The sequence below is a fragment of the Polyodon spathula genome, chromosome 30, assembly GCF_017654505.1.
Source record: "Polyodon spathula isolate WHYD16114869_AA chromosome 30, ASM1765450v1, whole genome shotgun sequence".
In the NCBI taxonomy this organism is placed as follows: Eukaryota; Metazoa; Chordata; class Actinopteri; order Acipenseriformes; family Polyodontidae; genus Polyodon; species Polyodon spathula.
The window spans coordinates 1,512,543-1,532,360 of NC_054563.1; the positions used below are offsets into that span (position 1 = coordinate 1,512,543).

Below are 19,818 nucleotides of genomic sequence, written 5' to 3' on the forward strand. Positions count from 1 at the left end.
TTAACTCTGTATTAATGCTTATTAAAACGCCTACATACAAGAAAAACAATGAAATGAGGTTTAGAAAAAAATGTCAGGGTGGCGGTAATAAGATCCTCCACTGTCTAGATCAGATGTTTTTTTTTGTTTTTTTTTCTCAAACAAGTTACCAGTTTATATTAAAATGAATATAAAAATCTTTAGTACCCCCCCATAAAATCTTTAAACGTTGTTTACAAAATACACTTTTGGTTCAGCATTTTTTTTTCTTTCTTTTCCTGAGCAATAGTCTAAAATTAATACTTAATGTATCAGAATAAGGCAGCGTGACAAGATGCATATCAGTAAACCAATATTTCAATATAAAACAAAGAAAGATATATAGGATTTATTGGTGTGTTTTTTTTTTTTTGGTTCCTCTTACACATACCGGTATTCACCTTTAGATTCCTTCTACTCCCACTGACAAGCTAACCAGTCACTGCCATGTGCCACACACTGCACACAGACCACAGCCCATCAACACTTGAGAGCGACGCACACAGGGCAGTGCACTGGCCACGTTCTGTTTGTCTTGAGCGATCTCGACAGTGCAGTCCTGTGTAGATACGACCTGCAGTCTCTGTACAAATCACAGCATGAACTGCGTGTAGCCCTCGGCCCCCGTCACGATCACGTCCATCCAGATGCGCATGGCCTCGGGAGAGGGGGCCACCATGTAGTACACCCGGTCGTGGGTCTTCACACTGAACGTGAGCGACGGGTTCGGGCTCTGAAAGAGGAACAGCAAGAGAGCCGCTTTGAAAACCTGGCCGGCAGTGCGACTGCAGCTCGACTCCTCCAGTAACCCTGCACCTCTCACACTGTAGCACTCATTCAATAACTCAAAGCACAGCACAGGCTCTGGGGAATGATACTTTGTAACAGCTGGTATGCACTGCTCGACAGTAAATATCCAAAAAACATTGATTTTCTCTCCTCAGTGTCATTAGCATTAACACTGTAGTACTGTGCTATAGTAAAATGAGAATACTATAGTACTACCATCATGTGTACCATTTGTTTCATTTTGCTGTATCATTGTAGAGCAATGCTGTCTTCCTGTGCTATTACAGTCTATTACTGTTATACAGTACCACTATACAGCACTATGGTACTGTTATGATGCCCTATAGTATAAACTACACAGTAAACCCCCCCCCCTCCCCCAATGTGTCCAGGTTTGACATTCACACTGAACTCTCCTGTTTTTGTCTGTTATTACACAACTATTTTGATATACTCTATAACGTCATTTTACTACAATACACAATGTGACACTGGAAATAAACTAATACGCTAACACTACACGTGATCTACCATTAAACCATGTAAATATTGTTTTAACCAGAACAAGCACACTCTGGGCACGGTCAGCAAGTGTATAAAACCATTAACTGTGCTGGCTGGGTCTTGAGTGAGCCTGTGAAGCAGACACATTGCTGCCATGCCCAGTAACCAGGGCAGGTTAACAGCAGCACATGGACTCCTGCCATTCCCTGCAGAGCATCGCATTACCTTGTGCGCATTCTTCAAATGGTCATAATAGACTTCTTCAATGGCTTGGAAATATAGGACTCCTTTCAACTTGGCTTCATGCTTATCTGCAGTTCAAAACAAAAGCACTCAAAATGAAACCTGCACATTTCTTCTGAATTCCTACATACCTTCTAATCAAGTGTTCAATAGTCCTGGCTTGACATTATTACCAGGAACAGCTTCACTCGCTATATAAATCTGGTCCATACAAAGATGACCTCGGAATGGCACGAAGTTAGAGATGCTACTGATCTCAATTTAATTAGCTCAACAGGCAAAATCTGCAATGTTATCTGGTTATTATTTCTCATTAGTTATTTTTCACATTATGTTACTAGATTTTTCTTGTCCAGATGTTTCCAGATCAAGTGCTGTGCATGCATTTGGAGCCACAAGGTGGCGCAGGTCAGCTGTTTGTTTTCTGACAAGAATTTTAAATTCAGAGCAGTCTGCAAACCAGATTTACTCACTGAAGCTGACACTTACAACCTGAGATGGTTTAAATCTTGACACTAAAGTAAAAGAACGACACAATGATTTACTTGCAGTCAGACATTGGAGCACTTGAGATGAAACCACTATATTGTATATATCATTTTATTTTCATATTAAATTAAAATGTGTTCATTTTAAAAGAGTTCACTTTTAACAGTAATGGAAGGTTGTGTATATTTTGTATTAAAAGAACATATACTGAACCCCCCCCCCTCATTGTATAGCCCACGTTGCTTCCAATGATAGAATACAAACTCCTCAAGCCCGGTCACCTGCATAATAGGACAGCGTCCTCCTGTTCCTGTCAAAGACGAACCAGCGCTTCTTCCACGTCTTGATCTTCCCCCCCATCTTCACGAGAAAGCCTCTGCAGGTCTTCTCTGTGACGCACACGTGGTAGCAGGTCTCAGTGTTGTGACCCGCAGAGTCTATGTGGCTCCGCAGATTAAAATCATCCTTCCGGACCGGAAGATAGCGGGTCAGCGGCCGGGCCTGAAGGGAAGAGGATCAGGACACCGTTAACACACAAGCTTGGATCACGTCTTGCAAGCCCCCCGAGCAGCACACTGGAGCTCTTCCAGGTTTCTCTCTGGCTTGAGCATCTGCTTTTAAAACGTTCCTCTAGCGATGAGTGACTAATAAAGAATGACTGAAGCCTACTGAAACAGGGAGTGGTTTTCCACACTGCGGGTTACTCTGAGACTGCACTGAAATCACGGTCTCGTGGTCTCACCCTACCTGAGCCCTTTGCTTTTCCCTCATTTTCACTTCCTTCTCGATCAGCTTCTGCCTGCGACTGGTCTCCTCCTGCAGCCTCTTCTCCAGCTCCTCTCTCCGGCGCTTCTCCTCCTCCAGTGCCTGCTTCTTCAGTTCCATCTCCCGCTCCTGCAGGACACGAGACAAAGTGAAAGAACAGCACACGCGTCAAGCAATGCAGAGCAAACGTGGGACCAACACTGGAGACAACGTTTGATCCGGTTACTCTAAATGGAACACAATGAGCTTTATAATGCTGACCTATGCTTTTACTATGGGAAGTTTATTTTTTTAAGGGACATGACATTACTAATATGATCTTTCACATTCTCCCACTGCTTTAAAATCACGCATCTTGATAGGGGTTTGCTTTTACAACCTCAAGTCACACTGTTAATTTAAATAAAACAAAAGCCAATAAATAGTTTCCACTGAGTATACAGGAACCTGCACCAAATGTCTTGATGCCAAAGCAAGCACAATGTAATGGAAAAGTGACTGGAGAGAGAGAGAGAGAGAGAGAGAGAGAGAGAGAGAGAGAGAGAGAGAGAGAGGAGAGAGAGAGAGAGGTTTGTTTTGCAAGTTATAGAAAGGATTCCTACCCTTGTCTCAAGCAGACATGCCCTTTCTGCATTGGCCTCCTTCAACAGACGTTCCATCTCCTCAATTTTAGCGATGTTGGAAGTACTGGCACTACACATGGTGGGAGAGGGGCACAGCAATGACTCACAGTGAAGACGCCAGAACACTAGAACTAAACCGACTGCTGCATTTCAACACACAATAGCTTTCTGAAATCACAAGTGTTAAAGCCAGGCTGTGCATTGTTCGGGACTTCAAAGCTGTTTTACAAAAGAGCCTTTCTAGGTGCCAGAAGGAAACAATAACTTTTGTATGCACTGAAATATTTGGCAACCAAACTCCTGGCTTCAGAAGTAATGTCAGTCAAGGGCACCTGCTTCTCATTTAACCATCAAAAGACACACCTGGAAAACACTGAGGGGTGAAATATATATGCGCACACATACATATGGATTATATTATATATTTCCCATAGTTATTTACAGCAACAACATGCTGCTAGGAGGATATATCAAAACAGTTGTTTTGATCTGCTTTAACATCAACTTACAAAATAAAAAACAAAACATAAATCCAAAACATTGACCAAAGAACAAAACGGGTCTCACACATTTTGCACATGTGGAGTGTACCGTGAGATTCCATCAGTCTGAAATGACAGTAAACCATAACACTACTTTTAGCCAGTTCAGACCATTCCTCGTGTGCATGGAAAACTTCTATCTGTTCAGGTTGATGGGTTATAGTAACATATGGCAATACAGTGCACTCTGCTTTATATGGACACAGTTAATGCTTAAAATCACTAGTTATTAAAAATGGCCACATCTTTTTGGACATTTTGTGGCTGCTACACACCAGACATGATGTGACAAGTAAAAAATCTGCAGCAATGCAAAAATGTATAGAACCTATACTTTTGAGAAGGATCTTTCACACCACAGGCGATGTGAAATAAATAGGATTGAATCCTACTCTTCTGCAATTCTGTCGTGTGGGGAATCGAGCAATCAGGCTTCGATGCACGGTGTCCACCAGGGTGAAGCAGTACCCACAGTGAAGGAGGAAAAGATAACACTTGCCATGGAAAAATACCCACCACTTTGACAAAGATAATCGCAACTATGAAGATAGAGAGATTTCAGAGAGAATGCATGGGAGTCCATTTCAAAAGGCACTGGATATGCCTGGTATGTGGGATTTATTGCCATATATGTTGACATACCATCACAGAAGACACTCAATTTCCACATCACGTTGACAGTTACGTACCAGTCTCGATCACAGTTTTGTCAATAGCAATCTTTTACATAGTTGTATAGATCTGGCCGTTTCCAAATTTGTCGTATCGTGTCCGTGTCGCTTCAGGTCATTTCACTGCGAAAGTATCTCCTCACCCGATGAAAAGTCTGGTGTGTAGCAACCTTTACACGTTGCGTTGGTGGTGCATGTCTTCTGTGAATGCTCTTGCATGGGAAACATTGCATCGTTTATTCTTCATGATGTGGATTAAGCTGCTCAGTCCCAAGCCGGCCACATACTGGGTTCTGTATTTCCCCAAAAGTGTGACGCATCTGCAGAACTAGTGAAGGTGTAGTGCAGTAGTCTCAGGTAGTGTTTCCCGGTATGGAAGGACACACAAGAGGCACCAGAATCTGAACAAACTGGAGGCACGAGAGTTAAATAAACCTGCCCCTTGTGACACACTGCTTCCCAGTCATTTACTACATCATTGCTGTAATTTAACAGGAAACTGAGCCAAACCCACCTAATCATAGCGAGATAAGCATCCTCACAGTCTAAACACTGCATTCTTCACTGTCCCTTTCAATTTAGCCTGGCCATAATGACTATGGGGAGTTTACCCATGGGGTTACAAACGCAACTAAATACCATCTGCTCAAAAAAAAAATACTATAAAAATGGGGCGTTATAGTTGAGTTTTTCTCAAAACATATTGTTACAGTTTAACAAAATAAATTCTATTTGCAAACTTGAAGGAACACAAACTAATTTTAGAAATGGTTTATTTTCATTAAAAAAGGTTATTTTATATCAGCAGATAAAATGTACCTTATAAAACTGAAAAAAAAGCAGTCATTTATTTACAAAACAGGTCTTGCATTAAAAGCAGCCTTTGCTTCCTACACTTGAAGGAACACAAACTAATTTTAGAAATGGTTTATTTTCATTAAAAAAGGTTATTTTATATCAGCAGATAAAATGTACCTTATAAAACTGAAAAAAAAGCAGTCATTTATTTACAAAACAGGTCTTGCATTAAAAGCAGCCTTTGCTTCCTACTCTGTACAGAATAAGCTGCAGTCCACTATCACAGTCAATACATCTAGCATTATTAACTCAAAAACATTGCAGATTTATAACATGCTGCCCCTGGCTTTTGCCTAGTTAGGTAATAACTCCTGCGGAGACCAGAACATAAGAAGAGCGACAGGCCGCAGTAATCTGTAAGAGATACCAACAAAACACAGGACGTTAATTTTAGAAACCAGAAAATTCTACGCAACATTCCCAACACCAACCAGCCGACCGGCAGCCCTGTGTGCTGTAGCGTTGTGAAGCTCAGAGAGCGCAGGTTCAGATAGTTACCCCAACATGCTCAGAGGAGGTGCACCTGCAAGCCCGGGCCGCTCCGAGACACAGCTCTTAATCGGGGCTTCAGGAGATGGCCACAGCTTCCAAGCTCAGGCTTGCTGATTTATCCACAGATACAGGTACGGACTCCCAAGTTTGCACCCGGTCAAAGGCACCATTCATTCATTCACAGATGTTCGGAAATGATCGCAGACAGCAAAAGTTAAAAGATCACGATATCAGAATTCTGTGGAATCATTGTAGCAGCAAAGGGTGAAAGTCAATTCCCCTCGAGTTGAAAAAACAAGAGGCTCTTCCTGGAGGACCGGACTTGCTGTAACCCGACTCCTGCGAGCCCTGTGGTTTGGTAACTCTATATAAAGACATCCTGAGAGGAGGCTCCGTTAGCTCTGCAGTGTAACAGCAGGAGAGGCTCCCACAGGGAACCCTGCATTGCAATTGTAATTTCATTTGTACCGTTAGCATTTCCCACAAGCAGTTCCAAGAACGCAAAGGAGTTCAGTGGATTGTAATAGTACCAGCAAGTATAATGAAGGGGTGTGATGGTGTACCAAATCAAAAGGAAAACGGAGTTCTAACTCTTCAGCACAATTTAAATACTACACCCCTTTAAGGTCCAAAAAGATTCTTTGAACCCTTTCAGTCCTGAATTGTTTCTGGTCAAGCTGAATAATGCAAAATGAAGTTATACAATTAAAAAAGGAACTCCTTTACTGAGCACACATGAGAAACGGACAAACATTTTTGTGCACACATTTACAGCAGACACTACTTCAGACTGGAACGAGGAGTCCCGTGAGGTTCCAACGGCATCTGTTAACATACTGGGACCTTGAGGTCCCCACAGGACTAAGGGTTACTATTCATGGAGCTCTGTTTCCAGTGCAAGAAATCATTTTCCCTGACCAATTTCCTCAATCTGGAGTAAAACAATTACAAAATTTCTCAAACTTTTTTTTTATTATGATCATATAATATCTAATCTCCAGAGTCTGTGATGAGACTATGTTGGAAATGAACACCATGGTGCAGACTGGAGTTACTGACACCCTGACTCACGCATGGAGTGCTCAAGCCAGCCAACCCAAACCCACTGCTGAAAACAGCCACTGAAATCAGAGCACTATTCCAATGGACTCCCATGGTGCAGACAACTCACTTTAGAGATGTGTGCAAGAGCAGCTGGACCTCGTCTTCACCAGCGATAGGCGAACGGCCACATGGTGACGTGACATGGTCGTGTAATCAACTAGCCGGAAAACCTCAGTCTTACTCACCTTACAAAAATGTGCTATTAAAACGGTTTGAAGTTCAGTGTGTTACACTATGTCTTGATGGCAAAACAGAGCATCTCACTTGACCAGATGGACACCAAGAAGGGTGACTTGGATTTGTGCAAAGGGCTGGGTAACTCCCCTCCCCACATCTCTGAAGGGGGTAAAAATATTCCTAGTGAGGAATAAATAAAAATCCTACTACAGTACGGAATTATAATTTTAAAGCTGGTTTCACAGGCTTTCGAATCAAAAAGATGATGAATTGCAGCAACAGTAACTTTCACTGGTCCGGTTCAGCTACAATGAGCCAACAGAACTTCCACTGGTCCGATTCAGCTACAATGAGCCAACAGAACTTCCACTGGTCCGATTCAGCTACAATGAGCCAACAGAACTTCCACTGGTCCGTTCACTGTAATGAGCCAACAGAACTTCCACTGGTCCGGTTCAGCTACAATGAGCCAACAGAACTTCCACTGGTCCGGTTCAGCTACAATGAGCCAACAGAACTTCCACTGGTCCGGTTCAGCTACAATGAGCCAACAGAACTTCCACTGGTCCGGTTCAGCTACAATGAGCCAACAGTAACTTCCACTGGTCCAGTTCGGCTGTAATGAGCCAACAGTATTCCAACATGGATTATACAAACAAAAAGCGTCTCTGCACTGCGGCACCATTGGACTGGGAGAGTGATAGAGCAAACCACTTCAAATCCCTACAGAATCGCTCTTTGAATCCAGGAATTGGACTGGGAGAGCGATAGAGCACACCACTTCAAATCCCTACAGAATCGCTCTTTGAATCCAGTTATTGGACTGGGAGAGCGATAGAGCACACCACTTCAAATCCCTACAGAATCACTCTTTGAATCCGGGAATTGGACTGGGAGAGCAATAGAGCACACCACTTCAAATCCCTACAGAATCACTCTTTGAATCCGGGAATTGGACTGGGAGAGCGATACAGCACACCACTTCAAATCCCTACAGAATCGCTCTTTGAATCCGGGAATTGGACTGGGAGAGAGATAGAGCACACCACTTCAAATCCCTACAGAATCGCTCTTTGAATCCGGGAATTGGACTGGGACAGCGATAGAGCACACCACTTCAAATCCCTACAGAATCACTCTTTGAACACGGGAATTGGACTGAGAGAGCGATAGAGCACACCACTTAAAATCCCTACAGAATCGCTCTTTGAATCCGGGAATTGGACTGGGACAGCGATAGAGCACACCACTTCAAATCCCTACAGAATCAATCTTTGAATCCGGACGCTTACCTTGAGATATTGTCGGGGGAGCAAGCGGATATGCTGGTCTCCATACTGTCTGAGCTGTCCATGCTCAGAGTGTCGAATGCATGTTCCTTGTATCCGTTGTCAGCGCAGTGGAACGAATCCAAATACACATTACTCTCAGATGCTGCTCTGCTATAAAACTCAGGCGATCTCTGTCTTTGTTCTTCGCTCATATGGTCGTAATTATGCCCTAATAGGGGAAAAAAAAGGGGGTCAGTTATGCTGTTTTTTTAAATACTTCGGGTATAAAATACGTGGTACCATAATAAAGCCACATGTGGTGCATGGAAAATACACTGCAAAGAAAAAAACAACACAACTTTGTAATTAGACTGCTGGCATTCCAAACTGACTGGATACAGACGTTATAATAAAACATAATTTTATGACCGGCTGTTAAAACATTCAGTGAAAATGGAAAAAGACTTTTCCATTTATACGATTCCAATGGTATTCCAGCCCTATCTATAGTTACACTGTAGAGCTGTACAAATTAGGATCGCAATTAACATGTCAGTTCCGGAAACTTCATCTAAACTTTATTTTATTATTAACAAAAAAAAACAGAAATTTATAATCTACATTTCATTATTGCAGTATTAAACCCCCTGTATTTACAAACCGGTTTAAGGAATGTTTGGTTATGGATTTTTTTTTATTATTATTATTATTATAATCAAGTTTGCATGTCATGAAACCTTTTTAGAGAGAGTTAAGTTTATTCTGAGATTTCAAAAAACAGTTTAACATACAGTAAGGAAAATGTAGAATGATAACACACACAAAAAAAAACCACACACACCCCTTTCCTGGACATTAAAGACATGTAGCTTCATGGTTCTCATGTTCCAGTTGGGTTCTCCTAATAGTAACTCATTCGTGACGCTTATGTATATTATATACAGGGTATCTAATGACTGAGTACCTTTTTATTTTAATTTTGTACAGGCAGTAACTCTACCAGAAAGGCGGCACTAAATGTTCCCTTCAGTTTAGAGTCAGTGAGTCTGTGACAGGACATGGATCAGACTCAGAGCTGGAACAAACACACAATACAGAAACACAGGCACTGCATAAAGACAAACAGGAGCTTCTACAAGCCACACAAAGCTAATCGAAGGTGTTCTGTCATATTAGATTGAGTGATTTGTAAAAGTAATTTGGATGAAAAAGATCTGCATGTCCAAAGCAGGGGTGCCCAAAGTTTGCCATTCCACTCCTGGTCTTTGTTCCAACCCTGTTCTATATGGTTTAATTGAACCAGACCCTCAAGTAGTTCATGGTCTCCTTTTACCTGTTAAACTTGGAATGGACTCGTCCTCCAGGACCAGGATGGACACCCCTGGTCCAAAGGTTGTAACAATGTGGCAGTGAATTGGTTACCTCCTACTGTAATGGAAGTGTACTGAGAGAATTCTAGAAAAGAGCAGTGTATGAACTTTAAGACACTATGCCAAAGCGTGCTGTCTGTATCACTGAGATTAAAGCAGTGTGGCTTGAATGGTTTATGAGATATCAAAGGAAATAAAACTACCATTGCATAGCAGTGTGATCCATTCCTGGTTTTACAGTACCAGGAGTTTAAATCACACCTGAACTTGTTACCTATACACTATGGCTAAATCAGGCTTGTAGTACAGCCTGGAATGGGTAAAATTGCTTTTCAATAGAGTCTTATTTCCATCCCTGGATCTCATCATTTTGTAGCTGCCCTGGATTCATGAAGACCCTGGAAACAGGTAGAATTCCTGGACGGCCCCAGCCCCATGTCATTAAATGCATCCCTTTTAAAAGGTGTGAGCATATTAGCAGGCATGGAACACTGATGAAAATGCAGCTTGTTTAGGTGATATTGTACACACACAGGCTGGCATCTATAGCACACACAACACTCGATCGAGATCCTTCTGCAGGCACTTCCCAGATTAGAATCTGATCTCTTGTAAATTGAACAGGTCTCTGCTACTGGATTGGTGTTTCAATAGCCATTAAAAAAAAAACACAGAGCTTATCAGTTTGATTGTCAATAAGCTCACACTGCCAAAATCTCAGAAATTACCTTTTTCAGGGATGCCCTTTGAATGTGATGCTGATCCTAAAAGGTAAGTTTTAAAACAAAATCAATACGCTTGCTCTTCACAAACTCTGATCATTTACAGTGTATTAATAGTACACAGGCTCTTCATAAACAAACACAAACTGCTCAAGATGCTCTCCATAAATGAGTATTGGTATAGTATAGTATAGTATAGTATAGTATAGTATAATATAGTATAGTATGCCTACATGCATCAGAAGCACAGACATGCACAAACTCCATACCTTTCTTAGACTTCCCTGTAGTGACGAAGATGAGAGAAAGATGAGAGCAGGGATAGGTGTTAGTCTGGAAATATAGGACCCTGTTCACAAAACTGTACATAACGGTTTAGTTAAGGAGTGTGTCAAAGCTTATTTAATAGATTAAACCAAGTCTACAGTTCATAAAACACCTTGGAGATGGTCAGAAAGCTTATATTAAAATAATGTTTATTAACACACCTGACAACTCCTTAAAACTGTTCTATGCGTTTTTGTGCACAGTCTAAATATATTCACCAAAGGAAAACCCATTGTCTTATGAAATGAACAGTTTGCAGAACACATGCATTTCAGCTCAGTGTACACTCTCTGATTTACTATAGCTAGGACTGCTCCTCAAAGAACAGGATACACAGTGAAGCTCAGCTAGGAGAAGCAGAGTCCGAACATCAGCAACACGTGGAACTTGAATTCATAAAATGTGACACTTATTCCATATTGCTGAAACTTTTAGCACTTTAAAGACCTATGACAATTATATATGTTAAAGTTTCTGTGACTTAGTGCCCATTGACAATAGTGAATAAATAAAAAACAGATATTGTATTTCAGTTGAACCTTTTAATCTCCACACCAGAACTTTTTGACATCAATGGCTGGTTTTGCCCGATTCTCCCGCGCCCCCCACACAAACAAACACTGACTACTAAATCATATTTAAACTGTAATGTTTAAAACGGTTTCAGATGTTCTTGTGTTGCGGATGATCGGAAAAGGCTTGCTGTAGTACTGCTACCTCGAAACACCTTGTAAATGTGGAGTCACTGTGTACGGTGCTGAACAGCCCGGATATGTACACTCTATTAAAAGCACAGCTAGCACCCCAGCAAGGACTCACCCTTGTGTATCCTCCTGGCCTGCAGGTCCTTGGGGGAGACGCTCAGGTTGCGAGGAAGCATGCTGCCACAGCTGGCACTTTGGACCAGGGGTAAGTGAGACTGCGTGAATGAAGCAAGCACATACACTCAGGGCTTTCTTTTCAACTGTTTCATGCAGGGTGACATCAAGGGCATGGATTAAAAAATAAAAAAAACACACACACATTCTAGTCTTTATATGGGGACATATGGAAGACACAAAATGCATGATGACATCATATAAGGATATTATTTATTATGTGTCCAAAACACTCCTTCTCAACTATTTTCAATATTTCATGCATGAAAGGGTTAACAAACACACACAAAATAAGTTACATTTCAGAGTTTTTTCCTTTCTTAAAATGCCCGATTTTGTTTTATACCTGTTTGTTTACTCCCCAGTTTAGAAAAGGCGTTTTGGTTTCCTCAAGAATCTACCTTTTTAGCTTGCGGTAGTCAATGGGCTAGAACCCCTTTTGTCACAGCAAGGCGCTTTCTGAACATGGGTATACTTTGACAGAATCCACTAGCTGTTCCCCAGGACAGTTCAGGGCATGTGGTGGTGATGTACAACAGCTAGGCTGTGCCAGAGAGCCATCGCATTCACTGCATGCACAACTCCCTTTCTAGAAACCAGGCCAGAATGCTGGACAGAGACCAAGCTTATTACAGTCTGAAAATAGTAACAAGACAATCAGCCTGCTTGGAAGTTTGTCAACTCCTATGTTCCGCAAGCACAAGTATCACATTTTCATAAGACGTGGTCCTCGTTTTGGGGGGGGGGTTTACTTAAGGACAAGTAAACAACCTAGTCACAATGTACTACAGCTAAAATATTAAAGGGATTTCATGCCATCTACACTTTATTCATTACCTGTTTAATGTGTACACGTCTACACTATTGTTTTTGCTTAGTTCTTTATTAGCCACACTTAAGTATTCTAGCAAAAAATATTGGAGGGTTTATTTGCGAGTAAATCAATACAGTAACAGTTTGCACAAAACAGGTTTTAGCCCAGTCTAGACCTTCAGATCTACTACATACGGCATCTCCGCCTCCAAAAACGTGATACTCTGTACAGTGAAGGCTCAGCCCATTTGCTATGAGAAACCGCAAATAATGACAGCTTCTGAAAAGACTTCTGAACATGGATTGTGATGAAGAGGTGGGGAACATATTAGAGTTGCATGGGCTTCAGTGCACGGTGCAACGCTAACATGCTTCCCTTCCTCACCATCAATCAGCCCTAATGAGTCTTTTCATAGGCAACTATTGCTGGAATGGTTAAGCATGACAAATAATAATGATCTAAGCAGACCATGGAGAATCATACACAACATGAACAGCAGCAGGTTTAACAGGTAAGAAATGAACTGATAGATCAAGACAGCATTGCTTTGAGCTGGGACGTGCACGGCAGTGTTCACGCAGGTCCAGCGCTGCGCTGTATTCCAGGAGCTCACCTTGGGTGTGACGCTGCGTCCAAGAGTAGCGCTGCTGAACTGGGGAGACACTGCCGGGGCGCTTTTCTTCCGGGGCAGCGTGTCACTCAGGTACGTCCCATCCTTGCTGGATTTCTTCCGTTCTTCCAGGGTTCGAAAATGCTTTAGAAAGTAGACACATGAAAGGACTGATTTTATACAGCTTGAGAGCTACTGTACACACATACAAAATCAAATCAGCACAGTTAAGAAGCAATGACGATGTGATCTTACAAGGACAGCACATGAAAACCTTAAAACACCATCTAAAACACTACCTTCTATTGTACTTGTTACACAAGGGGGAGGTAAGGAGGAGGCACAAGGGGAAACCACATGCATTCAAACACAAATCTATTTGCATGGCCACACTTATTAGAAATCTTCCTATGAACATGGTTTTAACTGACGCTTCACACACAAGGCTTCCCTGCAGCTCCCCTGTAATCGTTTCCAACGTTCAGTGCTCCTCGGTTCAGGCTTCTTCTGCTGTTCCTTTCAATTGCTGCTCTCTTGGTCTGCCAGGGTCAGTGGACCCCCAGCTTGGGCAGGCATGCTTTTATCTCCAGCCGTCCTGATACAGTTACTCTTTCACCTATTAGCACTACTCTGTTCTAGAGCCACAGAACAGGAGAAAGGAATCCATCATCATCCCAGTGCAAAGACCGTCGCAGGCTGAGGCACTGGGTGATGGGAAACAAGCTTCTACCCTTTGTACCCAGTGATGCAGAAGAATGGCCTTTTTAATCCAAGACTGGCTTCCTTTCCTGCTATTCCGGATAGAGATATCTTTCCAAGATCAACACCTTTCTGCACAAATGACCCCCGGCAGGAATCATGCTGCATGTGACCTGGTGTGTGCACCTCACAGGTACCACAGCAGCAGCACAGTGTGCAAGAGCTGTGTCCTGTATGTGTGCTTGGTAGAGCAACTACCTAAGAGTACCAATAGCTCGACTAAGCTCTGCTCACAAAGCATACGACCGCAAGTGTGTATAGCCACACTGCTTATAAAATCCAAATTTAAAAACATTTAGGTTTGCAGGCTAGCGTTCATGGCAAATGAAAACGTTCCATGCAAATCCCCAAGACAACCCACCCTCATTACCTGCCTGTGGCGACGGTGCTTTTTCATTGGCAGTGGAGGGGGAGGAGTTTCAGGTAAAGGGGAGGGGTCAACATAAGTAACCATGACCTCCGGCCAGTGCACCGACGGAGGCTTAGGAATAGGGCGAGGAGAGAGGGGGTGAGGAGAGAGGGGCTGAGGAGAGAGGGGCCGAGGAGAGAGGGGGCGAGGAGAGAGGGGCTGAGGAGAGAGGGGCTGAGGAGAGAGGGGGCGAGGAGAGAGGGGGCGAGGAGAGAGGGGCCGAGGAGAGAGGGGGCGAGGAGAGAGGGGCTGAGGAGAGAGGGGGCGAGGAGAGAGGGGCTGAGGAGAGAGGGGCTGAGGAGAGAGGGGGCAAGGAGAGAGGGGCTGAGGAGAGAGGGGGCGAGGAGAGAGGGGGCGAGGAGAGAGGGGCTGAGCAGAAGCACACCCAGAGCACGATTTTTCAGAGAGAGAGAGAGAGAGAGAGAGAGAGAGAGAGAGAGGGAGGAAGAGAGAGAGGAAGAAAGAAAAAGAAAGAAAGACACCAACAGTGAACATGAATATTAGAGTGCAGGAGAGAGAACCACAGATTTTAAATCCATTTCTTACCTCTTATTAATTACTAGCTCAGTGCTGCAGGTCTTTGTTTTTTTTTGCTTGGTATTTTTTTTTCTAACACAACACAATAGACAAAAGGTTTTAAACTACTACTTCCAGGTACCATCTGTTAAGCTGCAAATCAAACCATGTGAACTACAGCTTTCTCAGTCTACAGTGCTGCATTGCATATAGTCCTAATTAAAGTGAATGCAAGAAAGAACAGCCTAACGTCGTTCAGCTATAAAGGGGGTTCCTTCATGTTAATTAAGAATTTAGAAATAGATTTTTTAAAGAGCATCACTCCATTAAGAGTAGTTTTAGAGAGAATTTTAACAATGAATATACAATGGTAGAAATCTAAAATCATTTTAAATACAACTTCCTTGGGTTTCCCCAAAGATTTTCAAGATATAAAAAGCTGTGGAGCACCACTAGTCCTTCTGCAGGGTTACACTCAAACACAATGTATTGAGAACAAGCTCCAGCTGCACAGCACTGCAGACTTAATAAATACTTCTGTAACAACATATCACACTCGATGACAGGAAACTACTAACCAGAGGTCGGGGTTAATCCCTGATATTTCAAATACAATTCCCATTCCTCTTAAACCCATCACATCATGCATCAAAACTGCAATCCTCAGTATTCTGTAAAAATGAGCTTCTCACAGTGTTAACAAAATAACATACATTGAAGCCACTGTTAGCCAATTAAACTGGCTTCAAATGAAAGCAGTTGAACAATCACTGAAAATATGCATTCCAATTTCTTCAAAGGAACTGGAAATTCATTTAAAAAAAAAATTTTGAATTAAAAAACAGGAATTGACCCCATCCCTTCTACTAGCATCTAAAGATGCTGTCAATCACTTTATTTATCCAACAACTGAAAAAACTGTTCAGAAATCAGTCTCTCAAACCTTTCAACAAACCCCATAAAACACAAAGCATAAAGACAGCCTTGACACTGGACAATGACACTGGATCTAGTAAAGATGCCTCTTCGCTTGTTCCTGCGGCTCAGCAGCTGCCTACAGTGGGGCTGACAGCAGAGCCACCCACAGCCGTCGCTGCCAGTTCATTTCTAGGCTGTCTGAAAGTGTTTGTTGTGAGCAGCACGCCCGGAGTCAAGCTGTCCTATGAGCCGACAGGATCAATTGTGCTCAGAGCACAGCAAAACAAACACTCGAGTCTCTCTGAAAGGGATTGAGCGAAACAAGCTGTCCAGTGCGTGTTGGAAGCAGGTAGCTACATTCACACAAGCACACGCACATGCACGCGCACACACTCCCTTGAGTAAACACAGAGCAGATTATTCAATTACGTGTAAAAGCATCAGATGACTTGGAATACATAGTCCAGATTTGCTCTTTACAGACCTGACTTCTGCACAGACCAGAAGGAATCCAATTTGAAAGTGTTGTGTAAATGCTGCACCAAACGCAGATGCAGATTTTGATGCAAATAAAATCTTGAATAGATGTGGGGGGTTTTCTTTAAAGTCTCGTTATGAACACCATGAATTTTCAACTTTCCAAGTACCAAGTTTAAAAAAAATATATAAGCTCTTGTTTAAGCCTTCATTACAGAAGATCCTATTGCTTTACGAGGTGCACCTGATCCTTCACTATTAGCAACTGTACATAACGTCTGTAACACTGTGTGCAGTAATAGTCTGGAGGGCTGCTCCAAGGGGGCTGGCTGGTACTCTGTTAAGGTCACAAGCCACCCAGCTTGGGACCTGCAGGAACCACACCCAAGGAAGGAGTAACCCCACCTACCCATGTTAGTTACAATAGGGCTGCTCTTCCAACAAGACAGAAAAGGAACAAGAGAGCAATCCCAATGACCAGGCCTGCTATCATCTGCATGGATGCACATAAGACTCGCTGCATAGCAGCTTGATCCATTCCTGATTTTACTGTGGAGTTAAGGCACACCTGAGCTTGTTACCTATACTCTGTGTCCAATCAAGCTCATAATACAATCTGGAATGAATGAAGTCCTAATATTAAACTTCCTACCTGTTCAAAATCCTGTTCTATGTGTTCTGTGTGATTATCTACTGCTGTTCCAACTTAGGCCACTACTTGTCAACTATTCCAGTAAAACGTGATTCAGAAAAGGCTCCTCAAACCTAATTGTGGGGAAGGAAAAAGCATGCAAGTGTTGCACATGCTTCAATGCCTTACCTATGGGCTTCAGTGTACAGTGCAACGCTTATATGCTTCCCCCACATCACTGCCCCACAGTATTTTCAGCAAGTTTTTGCTGGAATAGTTAGCGGCAAACAATGACACAAAAAAACCCAACAAAAAAACAGAAGACTTAATAGGACGTAGATGGGTTAAAGTATCCATTTAAGATGCAGGATAATACAAGTTAAAATCAGAACAACCTGGGAAATACAAACTGTAACAAATCATATAAAAAGTGCGTTAGAAATCACCAAAAATAAACTCTCATGCTTTAGTTCCTGAGTACAATCTTCACACGTCATAACACGTCGCTTGTTTGGCATCTCTTATTATAACAAATTATTCTGTACAGTTTCATTTGCTTAGTGGCCTGTAACTTTCTGCAGCTCAACCTTGCCATCCTCTCACTCAGTAAAATAAGACACCCTACACAAAACTTATAAAACCTATAGTACAATGACTTGTACCATTACGCACATGCACACGCACACGCACATGCACACGCGTGTCCAGGGATGAAGGAAACGCTCTCCGGTCCAGGCAGTTTGGTTCTTTTATAACACACACAGAAAGCAGGGAGCTGTCTCAGCAAACAAACCTCTTCCTGGGGGGGCTGTGCTGTCTGCCTGGGAGGGGCGGGGGCTTCCTGAGTCGGCTCAACGGGAACAGCAGCAGGGGGGGTCTGTGTGGGGAGGGGGGGCGTGCTCCCGGAATTGCCATAGATCTCATTGATCTCACTTACTGTGACATAACCCTGGAGGAGGAATTGATGGGAAATAAGAAACAAGCAGAAGCACAGAACAGGTAACAGGGATTAATACGATGTGCATTCACAGTGAACATTAGTTAGGGGAATCACAAGCAGCAAAGAGGAAAAAACACATTGTTACTTGAGCGAGTGGTTTTGATTACTGAAGCAGTATTTAATCCGCAAGCCATTTGGATTAGAGGTTATGGTCAGATTTAGTTGAGGTTTGTGTTAATTCACACCACATGGTTTAGTGTGCGACAGAGCTCAGTTGTTTGGGCCTCGGCATATCCAATCACATTTCAGAATCCCCTCTTTCTCTTCCTACAGCAAGACAGTGTCTGTTTTTGTAAAAGCCAAACGATTTGTAATGTACTTAATCTTGGGACTGGGAAACCAGTGTCGATTAGCTTAGTAGGTATGGCTTGTAACTTACCGTCATCCCCCCGACCACCCTGGTTTGCCATGTTTATACTATGTATTTAGCACAGAGTACCCTGGTTTGCAATGTTTATACTATGTATTTAGCACAGAGTACCCTGGTTTGCCATGTTTATACTATGTATTTAGCACAGAGTACCCTGGTTTGCCATGTTTATACTATGTATTTAGCACAGAGTACCCTGGTTTGCCATGTTTATACTATGTATTTAGCACAGAGTACCCTGGTTTGCAATGTTTATACTATGTATTTAGCACAGAGTACCCTGGTTTGCAATGTTTATACTATGTATTTAGCACAGAGTACCCTGGTTTGCAATGTTTATACTATGTATTTAGCACAGAGTACCCTGGTTTGCAATGTTTATACTATGTATTTAGCACAGAGTACCCTGGTTTGCCATGTTTATTAATATGCTTTAGTATGCCTCTGTTCTTTCTCATGCTTTCACTATGCTTTATTCCATGCTTTCACTATGGCAAGCTTTGATAAAGGGCAGGCACGCCACATATTCAGGAGACATGCCCTGCATTCAACCCGTCCGCGCTGTCACGCTGCAGTACCTTGGAGTTCTTAAGGGGAAGTGAAGACAAGAGAGAGGAGAAAGTGAGCAGGTCAGCTGGAAGCAGAGACAAGGAAGTGTGGGGCTGGGAACCACAGTGAAGTCTACACACGTCAGCAAGCGGGACGCACACCTACACAAAGAGAACCTCTGCTGTAAGGAAACAATCCAGAGCAGCAACAGTTACACAGAATACCTCCAGGCTTCCTCAATGATCACGGGAGATCATTTAAACACAGAGAGAGAGAGAGCGAGAGAGAGAGAGAGAGAGAGATCGCTAAAACTAATCAATCACTCAGCAAGCATCTCCGTTCAAGATGCAAAAAGGTAGAGAGCAGGAACCACCCTGGAAGAACACAAGCGGGTTGAATAAGAGCTGAAATTGTCAGACACACACAAGGTTTGCTTTTTGTTTCTACGCAAGAGGCCACGGCTACTCAGAAGGTTTAGGAAAATAAGAATACAAAAGAAAATTCGAAACGGAAGCGATGCAGTTAAGAATCTTCCACACAGCACCGAGGGAACTTCAGATTAGAAACGCCAGTTCCGACAGGGACAATAAACAGACCTGCGAATGCATTTCATCTTTCTTTTTTACAGTTGGGCAACAACAGGAAATCTTATTTTTCCAAACAGCACACAATGCAAAAGCAGTTAAGGGAACACATTCCACAAAACAAATCGTATGCCAAGTCTTGTGCAATATGCCAGCAAAGTGAACCGGAAGTCCAGTTACCCTGTTTACCTCTTTCATGCTGTTGGGGTTGACAGGAAACCCTTTCCCTCCAGTCAGCTCAGAGTACTTCTTTTCTAGGGTGCCTAGTTTTTCCCTCTCCTGGTCAGAAAGAGGACAACAATAAATCAAAGTGAGTTTTAACCTTCCCCTACCAGTGT

The 19,818-nt window shown here is 42.6% G+C and overlaps 1 protein-coding gene across 8 annotated transcripts in view; it reads right to left on the reverse strand.

Annotated features, from left to right (window-relative positions):
- Nucleotides 1–252: 252 nt before the first annotated feature.
- The window catches only part of phldb2b (pleckstrin homology-like domain, family B, member 2b), a 52,431-nt gene continuing 32,865 nt past the window's right edge, over nt 253–19,818 (reverse strand). For 4 of the 8 annotated variants that reach the window (XM_041233213.1, XM_041233211.1, XM_041233217.1 and 1 more), the window contains 13 exons: nt 19,670–19,759; nt 18,926–19,057; nt 17,771–17,926; nt 13,271–13,411; nt 11,785–11,884; nt 10,908–10,922; nt 10,645–10,680; nt 8,568–8,775; nt 3,411–3,501; nt 2,791–2,937; nt 2,325–2,544; nt 1,537–1,622; nt 253–751 (listed from right to left, as the gene is read on the reverse strand). In XM_041233213.1, coding sequence (XP_041089147.1) covers nt 611–751; nt 1,537–1,622; nt 2,325–2,544; nt 2,791–2,937; nt 3,411–3,501; nt 8,568–8,775; nt 10,645–10,680; nt 10,908–10,922; nt 11,785–11,884; nt 13,271–13,411; nt 17,771–17,926; nt 18,926–19,057; nt 19,670–19,759 — 1,563 coding nt within the window. In that variant the 3' untranslated portion in view covers nt 253–610. The remainder of the gene's footprint in view (nt 752–1,536; nt 1,623–2,324; nt 2,545–2,790; nt 2,938–3,410; nt 3,502–8,567; nt 8,776–10,644; nt 10,681–10,907; nt 10,923–11,784; nt 11,885–13,270; nt 13,412–17,770; nt 17,927–18,925; nt 19,058–19,669; nt 19,760–19,818) is intronic. The other 4 variants (XM_041233214.1, XM_041233210.1, XM_041233219.1 and 1 more) reach the window with 4 other exon arrangements.